The sequence below is a fragment of the Pangasianodon hypophthalmus genome, chromosome 19 (assembly GCF_027358585.1).
Source record: "Pangasianodon hypophthalmus isolate fPanHyp1 chromosome 19, fPanHyp1.pri, whole genome shotgun sequence".
Lineage (NCBI taxonomy): Eukaryota > Metazoa > Chordata > Actinopteri > Siluriformes > Pangasiidae > Pangasianodon > Pangasianodon hypophthalmus.
Genome location: NC_069728.1, coordinates 1,927,708 through 1,942,398, shown reverse-complemented (window position 1 = coordinate 1,942,398; position 14,691 = coordinate 1,927,708). Strand labels below are relative to the sequence as shown.

The following is a 14,691-nucleotide window of genomic DNA, read 5'->3' as shown; positions in this document are numbered from 1 at the left end:
ATAGTTAGTATAGTAGACATAGGTGGTGATAGTTAGAATAGTAGACATAGGCGATGATAGTTAGTATAGTAGACATAGGCGACGATAGTTACTATAGTAGACATAGGCAATGATAGTATAGTAGACATAGGTTGCAATAGTTAGGATAGTAAGACATAGGCGATGATAGTTAGTATGGTAGACATAGGCGATGATAGTTAGTATAGTGAGACATAGGCGATGATAGTTAGTATAGTAGACATAGGTTGCGATAGTTAGGATAGTAAGACATAGGCGATAATAGTTAGTATAGTAAGACATAAGCGATGATAGTTAGTATACTAGACATAGGCGATGATAGTTAGTATACTAGACATAGGCGGTGATAGTTAGTATGGTAGACATAGGCGATGATAGTTAGTATGGTAGACATAGGCGACGATAGTTAGTATAGTAGACATAGGTTGCGATAGTTAGTATAGAAAGACATAGGCGATGATAGTTAGTATACTAGACGTAGGTGGTGATAGTTAGTATAGTAGACGTAGGTGGTGATAGTTAGGATAGTAGACATAGGTGGTGATAGTTAGTATAGTAGACATAGGCGACGATAGTTAGTATAGTAGACATAGGTTGCGATAGTTAGTATAGAAAGACATAGGCGATGATAGTTAGTATACTAGACTTAGGTGGTGATAGTTAGTATAGTAGACATAGGCGATGATAGTTAGTATAGTAGACATAGGCGATGATAGTTAGTTTAGTAGACGTAGGCGACGATAATTAGTATAGCAGACATAGGTGATGATAATTAGCATAGCAGACATAGGCGATGATAGTTAGTTGGCTGATATAGTTAGCTAGCGGAGACTCATGCAGACTTCCTGCAACATGAAAGCGCAGATAAACACAAGAGGAATGCCATATTAATATCAGGCTTGTTTTTGAAGCTGGGGTTACTTATTTGTCTCGTGAGAGTCGGCAACACTGCATTTAAGTCTAATCAGCTGTTTCCTGACCTGATTAAATGGGTGTAGTTGGTTCTCTTTTCAATGCCACATTCAAATCATGTAATCTTACAATAGTTTGTTATGCCGTTTGTGCGCCACGGACCAGAAATGTGTGAATATGAAACTAACTTTCTAAAATCTACTCTGCAATGCCCCCCCTTTTTTGCATGTTTTTCCATCATATTTTCTGTAATCCAACATTAACACAATTAGCTAATATTAAAAGCCCACATGACCACAGCCCACACTGCACCTATGTTCCTCCCACTGTAAAAACTAATAAACCCAAGCCAAATATGACCGATATACAACACAACATAAAGCAGATAAAACGTAAATATTTATTCATAGGTTTTGATTAATTTGGGGCCCCTTTCAGCCAGGGCCTAGGCTAGCCTGAGCATAGCCACATCAAGGAATTACTTCATCAAACTTTGTGTATGCAGTAAGAAAAGACAAGACAGACATATTTTTTTATAAAAAATATGACCATATTTAGTGGAGAGACTGAGACAAGTTTGGACTGATTTCCAAAAATTACAACTGGTCTGTTTTGAAATGTAGAGTGTAAAAAAAATCTAAAGTGAAAGACTTGGGAAAGTTCCCATCTCAGCTGTCTGAAGTAACACTTGTGTAAACTGCCTTGTCTTGCTATGCCTCAGTCAAATAAATGTTGTTCGCCTCATCACATACATCCTGGTAAATCTTTTGACTTTACAATCTTTTTGCCACATTTTTTTTTTAAATTTTCATCATAATAAAGACATTATTGCTTGACCATTCCATGCTTGCACCACAAGTTACATCATTTCCTAGTAGGCGTAATTCAGCTTGGCACAGCAAGTAGAAATGCAATCACCCAGATACACTGTGGTAATGTGAGAAGAGTGAGAAGAGTTCTTACTCTGGAAATGCTGATAAGGTGAGCTTTATTACTGACGGCTTGTTTTAGTAGTGACAGCATGATACATCATAATGCATAGTATATTTAACAATTTGAGTTCTTTCAACTTGTCTTTTGTCCATCAGATGTTTTTTTGGAAGCATATAAGGATGTATTTTGGATGGGTAGTGCTTATGATCATGGTGAATAATGGTATGTTTTTACTTTATCAATGATAAGCCATTCATTTTCTAATCCTAAAGCACATTATTTGGTGCTGTTGTCTTCTTGTAAAGCAGTGCTTTTGATGATTCCTTGAGGCAGATTATAAATATAGTTCTTGCATGCATGGTCATTTAAAAATCTATATTTTTAGATTATAAAATATATTTATAATCTGCCTCAAGGAGTTACACTTAGAGCAATGATATTAATATCCATTCAGACTTCATTGAATCAATAGGTGAGTAATTAGAATATTCTCATAAAATTATGACACGTATATTATGTTAATATGCCAATTAGGAGTCCAGGCGTGGACATACCATTACAACACAAACAGCAACATGGAGTGGGAGATGGCTCGCCAGTGGTGCAGGCAGCATTATACCGACATGGTGGCCATCCAGAACCAGGAAGAGGTTATCTACTTGAACCAGATGTTGCCCTTCCATAGCTCGTACTACTGGATTGGCCTTAGGAAAGTGGATGACCGGTGGATGTGGGTGGGTACCACAAAGCCCCTGGCACCCGAGGCAGCCAGCTGGGCAACAGGAGAACCCAATAACCGGGGAACTAGCGAGGACTGCGTGGAGATCTACATCAAGAGGTCCAAGGACACGGGCAAGTGGAATGATGACAAGTGCAGCAAAAAGAAAGCAGCGCTTTGTTACACCGGTAGTATTTACATTTACATTTAGTCATTTAGATGGCACTCTTATCCAGAGTGACAAAAAGTAAACACAGCTTTCCTGCCCTGAAATGACAGGAAAGACACAACAATACAAAATAGTTAATGACTTGTAATGATTCGCATCCTAAAAGCCTACAGTGTCGTTGATAGCATTCTGAGTTCAAGTGCTTCATTTTCATTTGACCAAACTCACTCGTGATTAAAAAACTTAAACGACCAGGACAAAGTGAGGAGCTAGCTTGATCAGAAATAATCTACTTGAATGATACTTATTAGATTAACTACAATGACAGAGCTTTGACCAAATACAGAACCTTATTTTTTGTATTACATACACAAAAGATGATGGAAATTCTGTTTTGATTTGAGTACTTTTTTAAATTAGCATATTGTAAGCATATATTGTTGATGTGTGTTTGCGTGTAGCATCGTGTTTTGAGGGGTCATGCAGTGAACATGCCGAGTGTGTGGAGATCATTGGAAACTACATATGCAAGTGTAATCCAGGGTTCACAGGACCCCGCTGTAATGAAGGTACTGTAGATAGTCCAGACCTCAAGATTGTGTCTAAGTATGTGTGCTACATGCTGTAGTCTCTTTCTCTCTTTGCAGCTGTAGAGTGTGGCATGGTTAAAAATCCAGAGCAGGGTTTTGTGCAGTGTAACCATGTTTATGGAGACTTTCGTTTCAATTCATCCTGCGACTTCCACTGTGCCCGTGGCTACATATTACAGGGTTCAAAACATCTACACTGCTTGTCATTGGGGAAGTGGGATAGTGAGCCTCCTAAGTGCCAGGGTAGGGAATGGTATACACTGTCCTTCTGTTATTACTACTTATAACATCTGCATTGCATAGATGATTTGTAGCTGCTTCATAACTTGTTTCTCCTTCCAATAATTATAGTTGTTAAATGTCCTGCAATTACCACTACAACCAGTAGTTGGAATATGACATGCAGCCATCCTCTGCACACAAACAGCTACAACTCTACATGTGTGTTCAGTTGTGAAGAGGGCTTTGAGCTGAGAGGTTCACACACAACCCTGTGTGATCACACTGGACAGTGGACACATAACACCCCAACCTGCACAGGTACTTATTCAGATCAATATATATCTGATGCCATGTTCAAACATATATGGATTTTTTTTTCATAAAAAATCAATAATACAGATTCACTTACACACTCAGAATGACACGTTTATTACTAAAAAAGTTCTTTGTATTATTGCAGTGACTCCAGCAGGAAGTTAAAGCCTCTCCCTTCCTTTTTTGTGAAACAGTTTTAAAGTTGCACAACATGACCATATTTTTATTTCATGTACATGCAGGAATTGAGATATTAAGCTTTGCTATTACAGCAGCTATAAAAAGTCGACACATCTCTGTTAAAATTGGAGGTTTTTGTGATGTAAAAAATGAAATCAAGATAAATCATGTCAGATCTTTGTATAGCTTTAATGTGATACAGCAACCAACAAAAAAGTGAAATACAAATAGAAACATTTTAAGGGGAAAAAAATTACAAATTATGTGACTGTTTAATTCTGAGCATAGTCACATGCCCCATTATAACAGCGTGTGCACACTAAAGCAACCTGTGGAATGACTTGAAGATGGCTGTGCACAGGAGATCCACTCACAATTTGATAGATCCGAAGCATTTTTGCAAGGGTGGAATAAAATTGCCAAATGAAGATGTGTTAAGTTGGTAGACTGCAGAGTGCTGCATTACACGCAAAAGGTGCTTTAACAAAGTATTATGGGGTGTGCACACTTGTGCAACCAGGTTATTGTAAGTTTTACTTTTTTCCCTAAAATATTTCTATTTGTTTTTCACCTGAATTTTGTTGGTTGCTATAACACATTAAAGGTGGAAAATGATCTGACATGATTTACTGTATCTTGGTTTCATTGTTTTTTTTTACATCACAAAAACCCACAACTTTAACAAGGGTGTGTACACTTTTTATATCCACTGTAAGTGATCACTGATGGCAATATGCATTTCAAGATTTTTGGTCCTTGCTTGCACAAGATCTTGCAGAATTCATGACCAAAGGTAGCTGCCTACATATAAAAAATGTAACATTTTTTAATATCAAGGTAATTCACAATTTTGCATTACTTTTATTTTGGATGCGTGTCAAAACTAAATAAGGATGTAGTTTCACATATCATCATTCAGAGAGCTGTTACACAACACCTTGCATTGTAAACAAACCCCGCTGTCCTCAGCTAGATAACTATATAGTTAGTTAAGAGTCTCACTGCATCTACTATTAACAGTTAGCTTGGAGGACCAGAGCTGCAGGAAACCGGAAGCACCTGATATCGCATTTGTATTTACATCTGTTGTGATGTTATGATCACACCTATTAAATTACACAGTAATAGACTTTGACATCAAAAATATAATGAAGTAATCTATAAACAATAACTTTTCAAATAAATAATACTATGGTTATAAGTATTTCATTTTTGTAATCCATTTTACATTTAGGCTGTTATTGGTCTTTTTATTCCAGCTGTGACCTGTGACCCACTTGTGAGCCCTGTAAATGGTCACATGACCTGTACTGATCCACTGGGAAAGTTCTCCTTCCGTTCATTGTGTGCTGTGAACTGTGAGGAAGGATACAGACTTAGAGGAGAAAACACACTCACCTGCCTCAAGACCGGCAACTGGTCAGCAGCAACACCAACATGTGAAGGTACAGTGGTAATAGATGTAGTCTATGATTACAGTTAAAATGTATTACTGCTTAGAGTATTATGTAATGACAGTATGTGTGTTAGTATTATAATATATTTCTGTGCTTATATTGAAGTCGTAAGGTGCAGCGCTCTCAGTTCTGCTCCTCGTGGCTCCATGCATTGTACGGACCCATTGGAAAAATTTGCTTATGGCTCCATTTGTCAGTTTGAGTGTGACATCGGGTTTCTGTTGATGGGTTCAAACTACACCTACTGTAACTTACAGGGGAAGTGGACCCACAGTCTTCCAGTATGTCAAGGTAAACTAACATTGTATTGACTGCTAGAAATGTGCTCTGTTAAAGATTTAAGTATCATAGATTATTGTCCCTTTAGGACTATGATAAAAAAAAATTTCCCAGGAAATAATTTTTTGACATTGCACAAACTTATAATTTCAAGAGGCCAAAGTTTGTCACAGAAAGAGACAATTCAAGATTTCTCAGCTTCATTATTATAGAACATAAAACATATCTCCCTGCTTTGTCTTGTTTTAATACACTGTATTGTGTGTGGATCCACAGCGGTACAGTGTTCTCCACTGTCTGCTCACTCGAGTGATCTGAGAATGGACTGCACTCATCCCCTCTCCACCAACAGCTACAGCTCCACTTGTGTGTTTAACTGTGACAAGGGCTTTAAGCTCATAGGTTCCTATAAAACTCAGTGTGATCACACTGGACAGTGGACACCCAAGACCCCGACTTGCAAAGGTAGAAAGTCCAGTATTATAGCAACTCATTTGCTCTATATAAAATATCTTCCTGTTAGGCTCCAGGTGCTACAGTCATTTCAGCATTTAAAATCACATGCGTGAAATTAAGTCTATTTCTTCACTCAAGAATCCCTTAATATGTTACATGTGAGTCAGTACAATCAATCAGATTTCTCTAAATTCAGTTCCACGGTAAAATATTTCTGATCACTGATACTTCCAACAATCAAGAAATGTGTTATATCTGTTATAACTATTATGGGCTTGCTATGACCTGTTTGGTGTAAAATCATGTCTATAATGTGAATTAAGTGAATTCACATTCCTACACAGTATCAATGCTAATATTATAGTAGGCTGTGCATTACACAACAGTCTGTACCACACCTCAATACCTCAATGCCTATTCCAGCTGTGACCTGTGACCCACTTGTGAGACCTGAGAAGAGTCACATGACCTGTACTGATCCACTGGGAAAGTTCTCCTTCCGTTCATTGTGTGCTGTGAACTGTGAGGAAGGATACAGACTTAGAGGAGAAAACACACTCACCTGCCTCAAGACCGGCAACTGGTCAGCAGCAACACCAACATGTGAAGGTACAGTTTTTCTTCAGGAGGTGAGATGCACTGAAGCGGCACGTTAGAGGTGTTAGAGTTTAACTGAATTTTGTACTTAGGCAAATTTAGTGCACTAGAGGCAATAGTTTATTGAGAAGCTCACACGCAACCCAGTATGATCACCCTGGACAGTGGACACACAACACCCTGACCTTCACAGAGACTGATTCACATATTTACAATTTATTTTGGTTTAATTTAATTTGAATCTATTTATTTCTGTAAAGCTGCTTTGTGACAATGTACAGTACTGTGCAAAGAAATGCTGTAGAGCAAAGATGCCTTTAAAAATAATGAAATTAAATGTTTCTACATTAAAAAAATCCTATAAAGAGCAGTAAACAGTAATAAATGAAAAAAAGTCAATATTCAGTGTGACGATCCTTCGCTTTAAAATAAACCAGTATCTCAGGTGCAGTGTGTGCAGTTTTATAAGGAAATGAGCTGGAAGTGTTACTGAGCATCTTGCAGAAGCAGCCACAGTTCTTCTGGAGATTTTGACTGTCGACTCGCTTCTTATTTCTGCAGCGAAACCCAGCAGCCTTCATTATGTTTTTATCTGAAAAGTGTCTCTTATGGAATCTGCTGCTTTCTTTACTGACATACAAACATTTTTCTGTAACATTTATTTTGTGCTGGAAAACTAATGTTTGGAATCTAAAATGTTTTTGTACTGAATCAATAATGTAGAAGTCAGAAAATAAAAATCTATAAGAAAGTTTGTGCTAAAAAAAAAATAGGGTGCCTAAGACTTTTGCACCATACTGTACATTGTTAAAAGTGCTGTACAAATAAAATTGAATTGAATTGAACTGATTCATATGTATATTTTCTGGGGAAGTAAAATATATGCAACAAACTTTTAGTATAATACAGCTTCACTGGCAGAGTTTAAATGACATGTTTATCTCCGAAATGTCTTTGTGTTATCACTGTAACTCCAGCAGGAAGTCAAAGCCCCTCCCTTCCGTTTTTTTGAAACTGTTTTATGCCATTGTGTAACATGACCATTTTTACTTCATGCTCTGTGCATCTGTGTAAATGCAGGAACTGAGAAATTATGCTTTGTTTTTAAGTAAATGATAATCCACTGATAACAGCAGGTTCTTGCCCTTTGGTGCACCTGAGTTTTGCTGTGACCCTGCCAGAGCCAACATACTGTTCTCCATAATCTTCTTCTTATTATTATTATATTAGAAAATTTTGTCCATTTTCACGGGGTACATTTTTGACGTAGATCCATGAAATTCAGCATATTTGTAAATCCTGTACAGGAATCGTGTGCTTGTGCTTTGTGGGAAAGATCGGAATTTGCTACGTAGCAACGCTCCAATGTGCATTTTTATTTCTCAATTAGCAGTACATGGGAAATGGTTCATTCATCCTGCTTTCCTTCCTTTCAGCTTGATCCTTCTTAATCAGATATACTTAAGACAAAACTGCTTTGCTCCACCTACTGAAATCCTAGCAACCATCTGGAATATTACAGCAACCAATTAACAATCTAGCAACCTGTTGACATTCCTTAGCAACCACCTAGCTACAACCGAGAAACACATAGAAACCTCCTGGAAACATCCTAGCAACCATGCAGGACCCAACAGCAGCAAACTAGCAACACCCTCTCAATCACCTGGAATACTATGGCAACCAGCTACAACACCTTAGCCACCAATTGGAATATAATAGCAACCAATTAGTAACACCTTAGCAATAACCTAGAAAATCATAGCAACCACCCAGCAACAGCCTAGCAGCCACCCAGCAACAGCCTAGCAGCCACCCAGCAACAGCCTAGCAGCCACCCAGCAACAGCCTAGCAACCACCTGGCATTACATATCTCCCATAACTAACTACATGTTTTAACCTTTTAACATTTTAACCTTTAGGTATGTTTTAACTTTTTAACACTTTAGTCTTTGAATATGATTTAACTTTTAACATTTAAACCATTAAACATAAATTAAAGTGCGTTAACATTTTAACTTTTAGACATTCTTTTTTCAATTTTAAATTTTTAACCATTATAACTGTGCCACTTTACTGGGTTGGGCTGGAAATGGGGAGACAGGAGGCAGGCTTGGGACAAATCAAATGTGCTCTTTATTTTTTCATTTTGCTTTTCAGTGATTTTATTTTACTACACAGGCACACACACACACACGCATACACACACATACAAACACACCCCCTTGGCTCTGTGCTGCTCAGCTCTCTCTCTCTCTCTCTCTCTCTCTCTCTCTCTGTCTCTCTCTCTCTCGCGGCTCTTGTCTCTCCCCACTTTATCCTTGCTGCCGCTTACTGAAACACAGAACACATGTTAGAGCAATCCCGCACAGATGTAGATCCCAGGTGTAGATCCTTAGCACTCACTTTTGCCGGCTCCGCCCTCTATTCACAAACCAGCGCTCGACCACGCCCCCGCCTCCACAATAACCTTTTAGCTTTTTAACCTTTAAATACTTAACTGTTAAATGTATTACCATGTTAACATTTTAAAATCAAGGACAACAAAATGCTGTAATATGGTTTAGCTCTTTTATCTTGTTTAGTGGGCTCTGTCATGAAGTTCATCCATGAATTTTAACCTTCTACTAAGGATGTTATCAGTAATAATAGCAAGACATTAGTGACTGCTTTTTGATTATTTATGAGATACTTTTTAATCTAGCCAGTTTATTTAGTTTCAGTCTTGAGTAATCCTACTCTCTTTACCTAAAAGTGTAATTAGAAAGAGGAATAAACAGTTTTTTGACTTGTTTTTCTATCAAAATTGCAAAGCATAGTCATTCTGTACTGTACAAGGAGCAAAAGAATTGGAGCAAAAAAGTCTTGTTTTGTTTCACTGTGTTTTGTTAACTTATGATAAAGTCCTTAGTGTCACATAGACAAAAAAAAAAAAAAAAGATGTATTTTATGGTGTCATGTAGCTTTCTGAACACTGCCCTGTAGTAAAGTGTTACTTATTATATTAGATATTTGTCATAACTTAACAAAACCACATACTCTTGACTCAGTTGGTTGTTAATGTAATACATATGCTTCATTATTTCCTGATGTGCTTAGGATTAGGGCATGTATTAAACCATCATTATGAAAGCATTAATTAAGTATTAAGATATTGATAGAAACACCAACATGTGAAGGTACAGTGTTAATAAATTTAGTCCATGATTACACCTGTGTCTTTAACTGTGACAAGGGCTTTAAGCTCGTAGGTTCCTATAAAACTCAGTATGATCACACTGGACAGTGGACACCCAAGATCCCCACTTGCAAAGGTACAAAGTCCAGCTCTGAATTCCAGGTGCCACAGTCACGGCAAGATTAAAAACCCATCTGTGAAATAACTGTAAGCCTAGCTGAAGAGCGTCAAGTAATTTTTTTTTCTTACGAATCACAGCCAGTTAGAGGGTGTTTACCCATTAGTAAATTGGTGAGTATAATTTGGAAATCAGAAGCCAATGAGCCCAGGCTTGTATTCTTCACTCGTGTACTATACCTACATACTTATAAGTTTAGTTACTGAATCGTTTATAATATTGTAAATATATTCACCCCTCAATACTCTGTAATGATGCCTATTACAGCTGTGACCTGTGACCGTATAGTGAACCCTGTAAATGGTCACATGACCTGCGCTGATCCACTGGGAAAGTTCTCGTTTCGTTCATCGTGTGCTGTGACCTGTGAGGAAGGATACACACTTAGAGGAGAGAACACACTCACCTGCCTCAAGACCGGCAAGTGGTCGGCAGCATCACCAACATGTGAAGGTACAGTGTTCAATTGAACTTTATTTGTATAATGCTTATTAATAGAGATTGTCACATAACAAACTTACAGCTAGCTCCTTGATGACCAAGCCAGAGGTGTCAGTGTCAAGGAGAAACTCCCTGAGATGACATGAGGAAGAAACCTTAGATTAGAGTTGGTGAATTAACTTCAAAGGTTACATCAATATTTACGTGGGGAAAGTTCCTCGTATTCAGACTACACAGCAGCTCAAGTGAAGTTTCTGGATGGCCCATTCAGATTATTAAAGTAAGCTGCATGTAGTTGCTAGATTTGTCTTCAGTAAAGGTGTCTTAGAAGAGTTTTTTTCAATAGCATCTAGATTACCACCTTTAAACACTTGTGTTTTAAACACTTGTGTCTAAAAGTGTATTAGTTAAGATTAGCCATTTATATAAGATAGATAAGATTATCTCTCTTATATAGATAAGATTAGCTTTCTAACTGTCAAGTAGGTGGTTAGACATTTGAATTACTTTTTTTAACTGCTTGAACCTCTTAAAAATGTTCCTCCATATTTACAAAGCTCTGCACCTAGGATCTTCAGCCAGTATAGTATAAATTAACTAATGGGAGGCCTATCCAAACACAAACAAGGATTACAGACCAGAAATCAGTTTTCCAAATGGGTTTTCTCAGCCATATTATACTTTTGTCCTGAGGTCATGGCTTAAACTATTTTTTTTTTAATCATGTTCTACATATTTTGCAGGTTATTTGTAAGAATTTTTAAAATTTTTTAGAAATTTTTAAGTATTGCACCTTTAAGTATGCACATGGAACTATACTGATCAGTATTTATGATAAATCCATTACAACATGCACACCAGTGAGTGAAGGTGTAGGTTTATACTGGAACTGTAGCACTTTTTGTTGACATTAACTTTGCACTCGTTCTTCTCTGCAGCTCGACAGTGCCCTTTGCTGTCCAGTCCAGAGAAAGGCTGGATGAATTGCTCTCACCCTCACTCGCGCTTCAGTTACGGCTCACGTTGTAGTTTTGGATGTGAGATGGGCTATGTGCTCAGAGAGAAATCTAAGCTGGACTGCACATCAGCTGGAACCTGGAGTCAGGAGATACCTTCTTGTAAAGGTAAATATCACACAAAAATGAAAAAAGCAATTTAAAAAAATACATAAAAGGCAAAGGAAAGAATATCTGTAGTATTTCATCTATTTCTCTTTCTTTTTCTTTTATACTAATACATTTACACAGTTGTTCAGTGTGAATCCCTCTTGTGGGCACGTCTTTCGCAATCAAATTCCACTCCTGTCCCCTTTATGAACTGCTCCCATCCAAGAGGCAACTTCAGTTTCGGCTCCAAGTGTGTGTTCAGCTGTCCTGAAGGCTACAGGCTGAATGGAACTACTGACCTGATCTGTACGTCTGCTGGACTTTGGACTGATCTGCTGCCTACCTGCATCAGTAAGCCTTTCTACAGTGAACTATTCTTCCTGTGTTTATCACTAAGCATAATTATGGCAAATACTAAATAACACTGAAAGTGTGAAAATATTTATATGTGTATATATATATATATATATATATATATATATATATATATATATATATATATATATATATATATATAAAGGGTCTTGGGTCTTGTTTGTGTGTGTATTTCAGTGGAGGACATGCCATTAGGTACTGCCTTTCTTGTATACAGTGCAGTAGGAGCAGCATCATCACTTGGCCTGCTGCTGATGGGGGGAGTGGTCATGCTGTTGGTGCGGCAGTTCAGCAAGGGTAAGAGACATGCTTTTCTTATATTTTACATCTCATAAACATTCACAGACAGTGCTCAAATGTTATTTTTACATGTCAGGAACAAACTGTTCATATGTCTGTGTATTTCCTCTGCTCTAGATAAGTTCACTCCAGATTACTCAGCCTGGGATGGAGCTCTAAATCCAGTATTTGAAGAAAATTAACCATTTTATGGATAACATACAATACTTCATTATGTACTAGGACATGACATAATAATTGTAATGTTGATTGGATGAAATTTTACCACCATATTAACTGTCTTCCTGAGGATCTGAAATACGAATAAAGGAGAAATATTTTGATCAGAGGTTTTGATTGCTACAGATAGTACCATAATGGTAATGTGTTAGTTATTAGTTTTTTAATTTATGGCTAACAAGTGTGCTTTAGTCACTACACATATGCATACTTATTAGTCAAAACATGTATGTCCTTCTGTGAAAGAAAAAACATGATTATTGTATCAGGGGACAAAAAATAATTTGATGTGTCTGTGAGTCACCCTAACAGTCGTGTAACAGTAACTCACATTCAGCTCTGTGTCAGGGTTTTCAGATTGGAATTGCCAGGAAATTTGTAGGCATAAGTTCAATTCAATTCAATTCAATTTTATTTGTATAGCGCTTTTAACAATGGACATTGTCACAAAGCAGTGTTACGGAAATAAATACATTCAGGATATAAATTGTAAATGTATGAATTTATCCCTAATGAGCAAGCCTGAGGCGACGGTGGTGAGGAGAAACTCCCTGAGACAATATGAGGAAGAAACCTTGAGAGGAACCAGACTCAAAAGGGAACTCATACTTATCTGGGTGGCAACAGAAAGTGTGATTATAAATAATTTCCTTCTATAAAAATAGTCAAATAGTGCAATTGTGTAATCAGGAAACTCATTACAGTTTTCATATGAAGTCTGTTTTGTTGAACCTATTCACTGTCCACTGATGGAGACCTGATTGCAAAACTGCTCGCAGCAACCGCAGCCCCAAAGCCACCACAGCAATCACAGTCCCAAAGCCATCTCCGTGGTCCCCAAGCAGCACCATCCCCAGCAATCCCAATGATCTTCAGACCGTCCAGGTGGGGCCACCCCCAGCAGCAGTGAGCGATCTCAGCTGATGAGGACTCCAACCAGAAGTAGTTCATCGGGATGGATTAAGCAGGTCTGAAGAGCAGAAGGGGTCAGAATCACTGGTATCTCAGGACTAGCAATGTGTAGCTCGACAGAGAGGGAGAAATAAGGAGAGATTGTTATGTATGCTTTTTGTTCCGTAATGTCATAAGTCATAAACTAGCTCAGGTATATCATTATACATTATCAGGTTTCTGGAAACATGCAGGTTAATTAACAATTAGTCATATTACTGTAACACCCTAACTATGCTCTGAATCCACTGTATTTGCTTTTAACTGCATGTAGTTTACAGTGAAAACTACACAGTATTGGGAAGTTACTACTTGTCAGGTTAAAAAATATAGCAGGTACCAAGACAGTCCAACTCAATTACATTGAAAAATGCCTAACAGGTTTTGGATATTAAAGGAGACTATGAAAAATGAAGCAAATTGAATATTCAGATACATGTCAATTTCATATGAATATTTCACAAAAAAATTAAAATATAGGTAACACTTTACATTAAGAAGACTACACATTTCCAGAAGAGTAGTTATTAAGGAGAAGCATGGAACACCTACAGTGTGAAGTAAGAATATGAAAACACTAAATAAAGCACTAATAAGCTGCTAATGTTGTCAAATAACTGCGGTATTCACTATTTACCTGCATGCTTATTAGTTACTTACTGGTTACTAATAATATGTGACCCTTTATACTGAAGTTATATTATACTGAATAACATTAAAATGCTGGATTCCAAGTAATAAGGTGTAATTTTTTTCACCAAAATCACTGTCTATGTAACCATTATCTCAGTCAGTCCTAATATATCTCAGGTTATGTGTATGTTGTTGTTCTTCTTTCAGCTGCTCCCATTAGGGGTCGCCACAGCGGATCATTGGTCCGCATATTTAATTTGGCACAGTTTTTATGACGGATGCCCTTCCTAATGCAACCCTCCCCAATTTTATCCGGGCTTGGGACCCACACTGGAGTGCACTATCTCAGGTTATGTGTATATCAGGTTTAATATATCTCAGGGTTAAAGACAGGTATTATAGAACAATACAGTAAACATTCTGGCTGCCAATGACTTGCAGCAGTGTTATTCTTCAATGTCTG

General features: G+C 37.5%; 1 protein-coding gene across 3 annotated transcripts; it reads left to right on the top strand.

Annotated features, from left to right (window-relative positions):
* The first annotated feature begins 1,557 nt into the window (after positions 1–1,557).
* Positions 1,558–12,748, top strand: LOC113546835 (P-selectin). Of its 3 annotated transcripts, none has more exons than XM_026946920.3 (15): positions 1,592–1,911; positions 2,019–2,085; positions 2,398–2,715; positions 3,212–3,319; positions 3,398–3,583; positions 3,692–3,880; positions 5,317–5,502; positions 5,620–5,805; positions 6,070–6,258; positions 6,673–6,858; positions 10,471–10,656; positions 11,583–11,768; positions 11,892–12,101; positions 12,303–12,422; positions 12,543–12,748. In XM_026946920.3, the coding sequence occupies exons 2-15, from the start codon at positions 2,019–2,021 to the stop codon at positions 12,605–12,607; spliced, it is 2,382 nt and encodes a 793-aa protein (XP_026802721.3). In that variant the 5' UTR covers positions 1,592–1,911; the 3' UTR covers positions 12,608–12,748. The 3 variants fall into 3 exon arrangements, with proteins under 3 accessions (XP_026802722.3, XP_026802721.3, XP_026802720.3); XM_026946919.3 differs by having other exon boundaries at positions 1,609–1,911; positions 2,398–2,769; XM_026946921.3 differs by lacking the exon at positions 10,471–10,656 and having other exon boundaries at positions 1,558–1,911; positions 2,398–2,769.
* Positions 12,749–14,691: the final 1,943 nt, after the last annotated feature.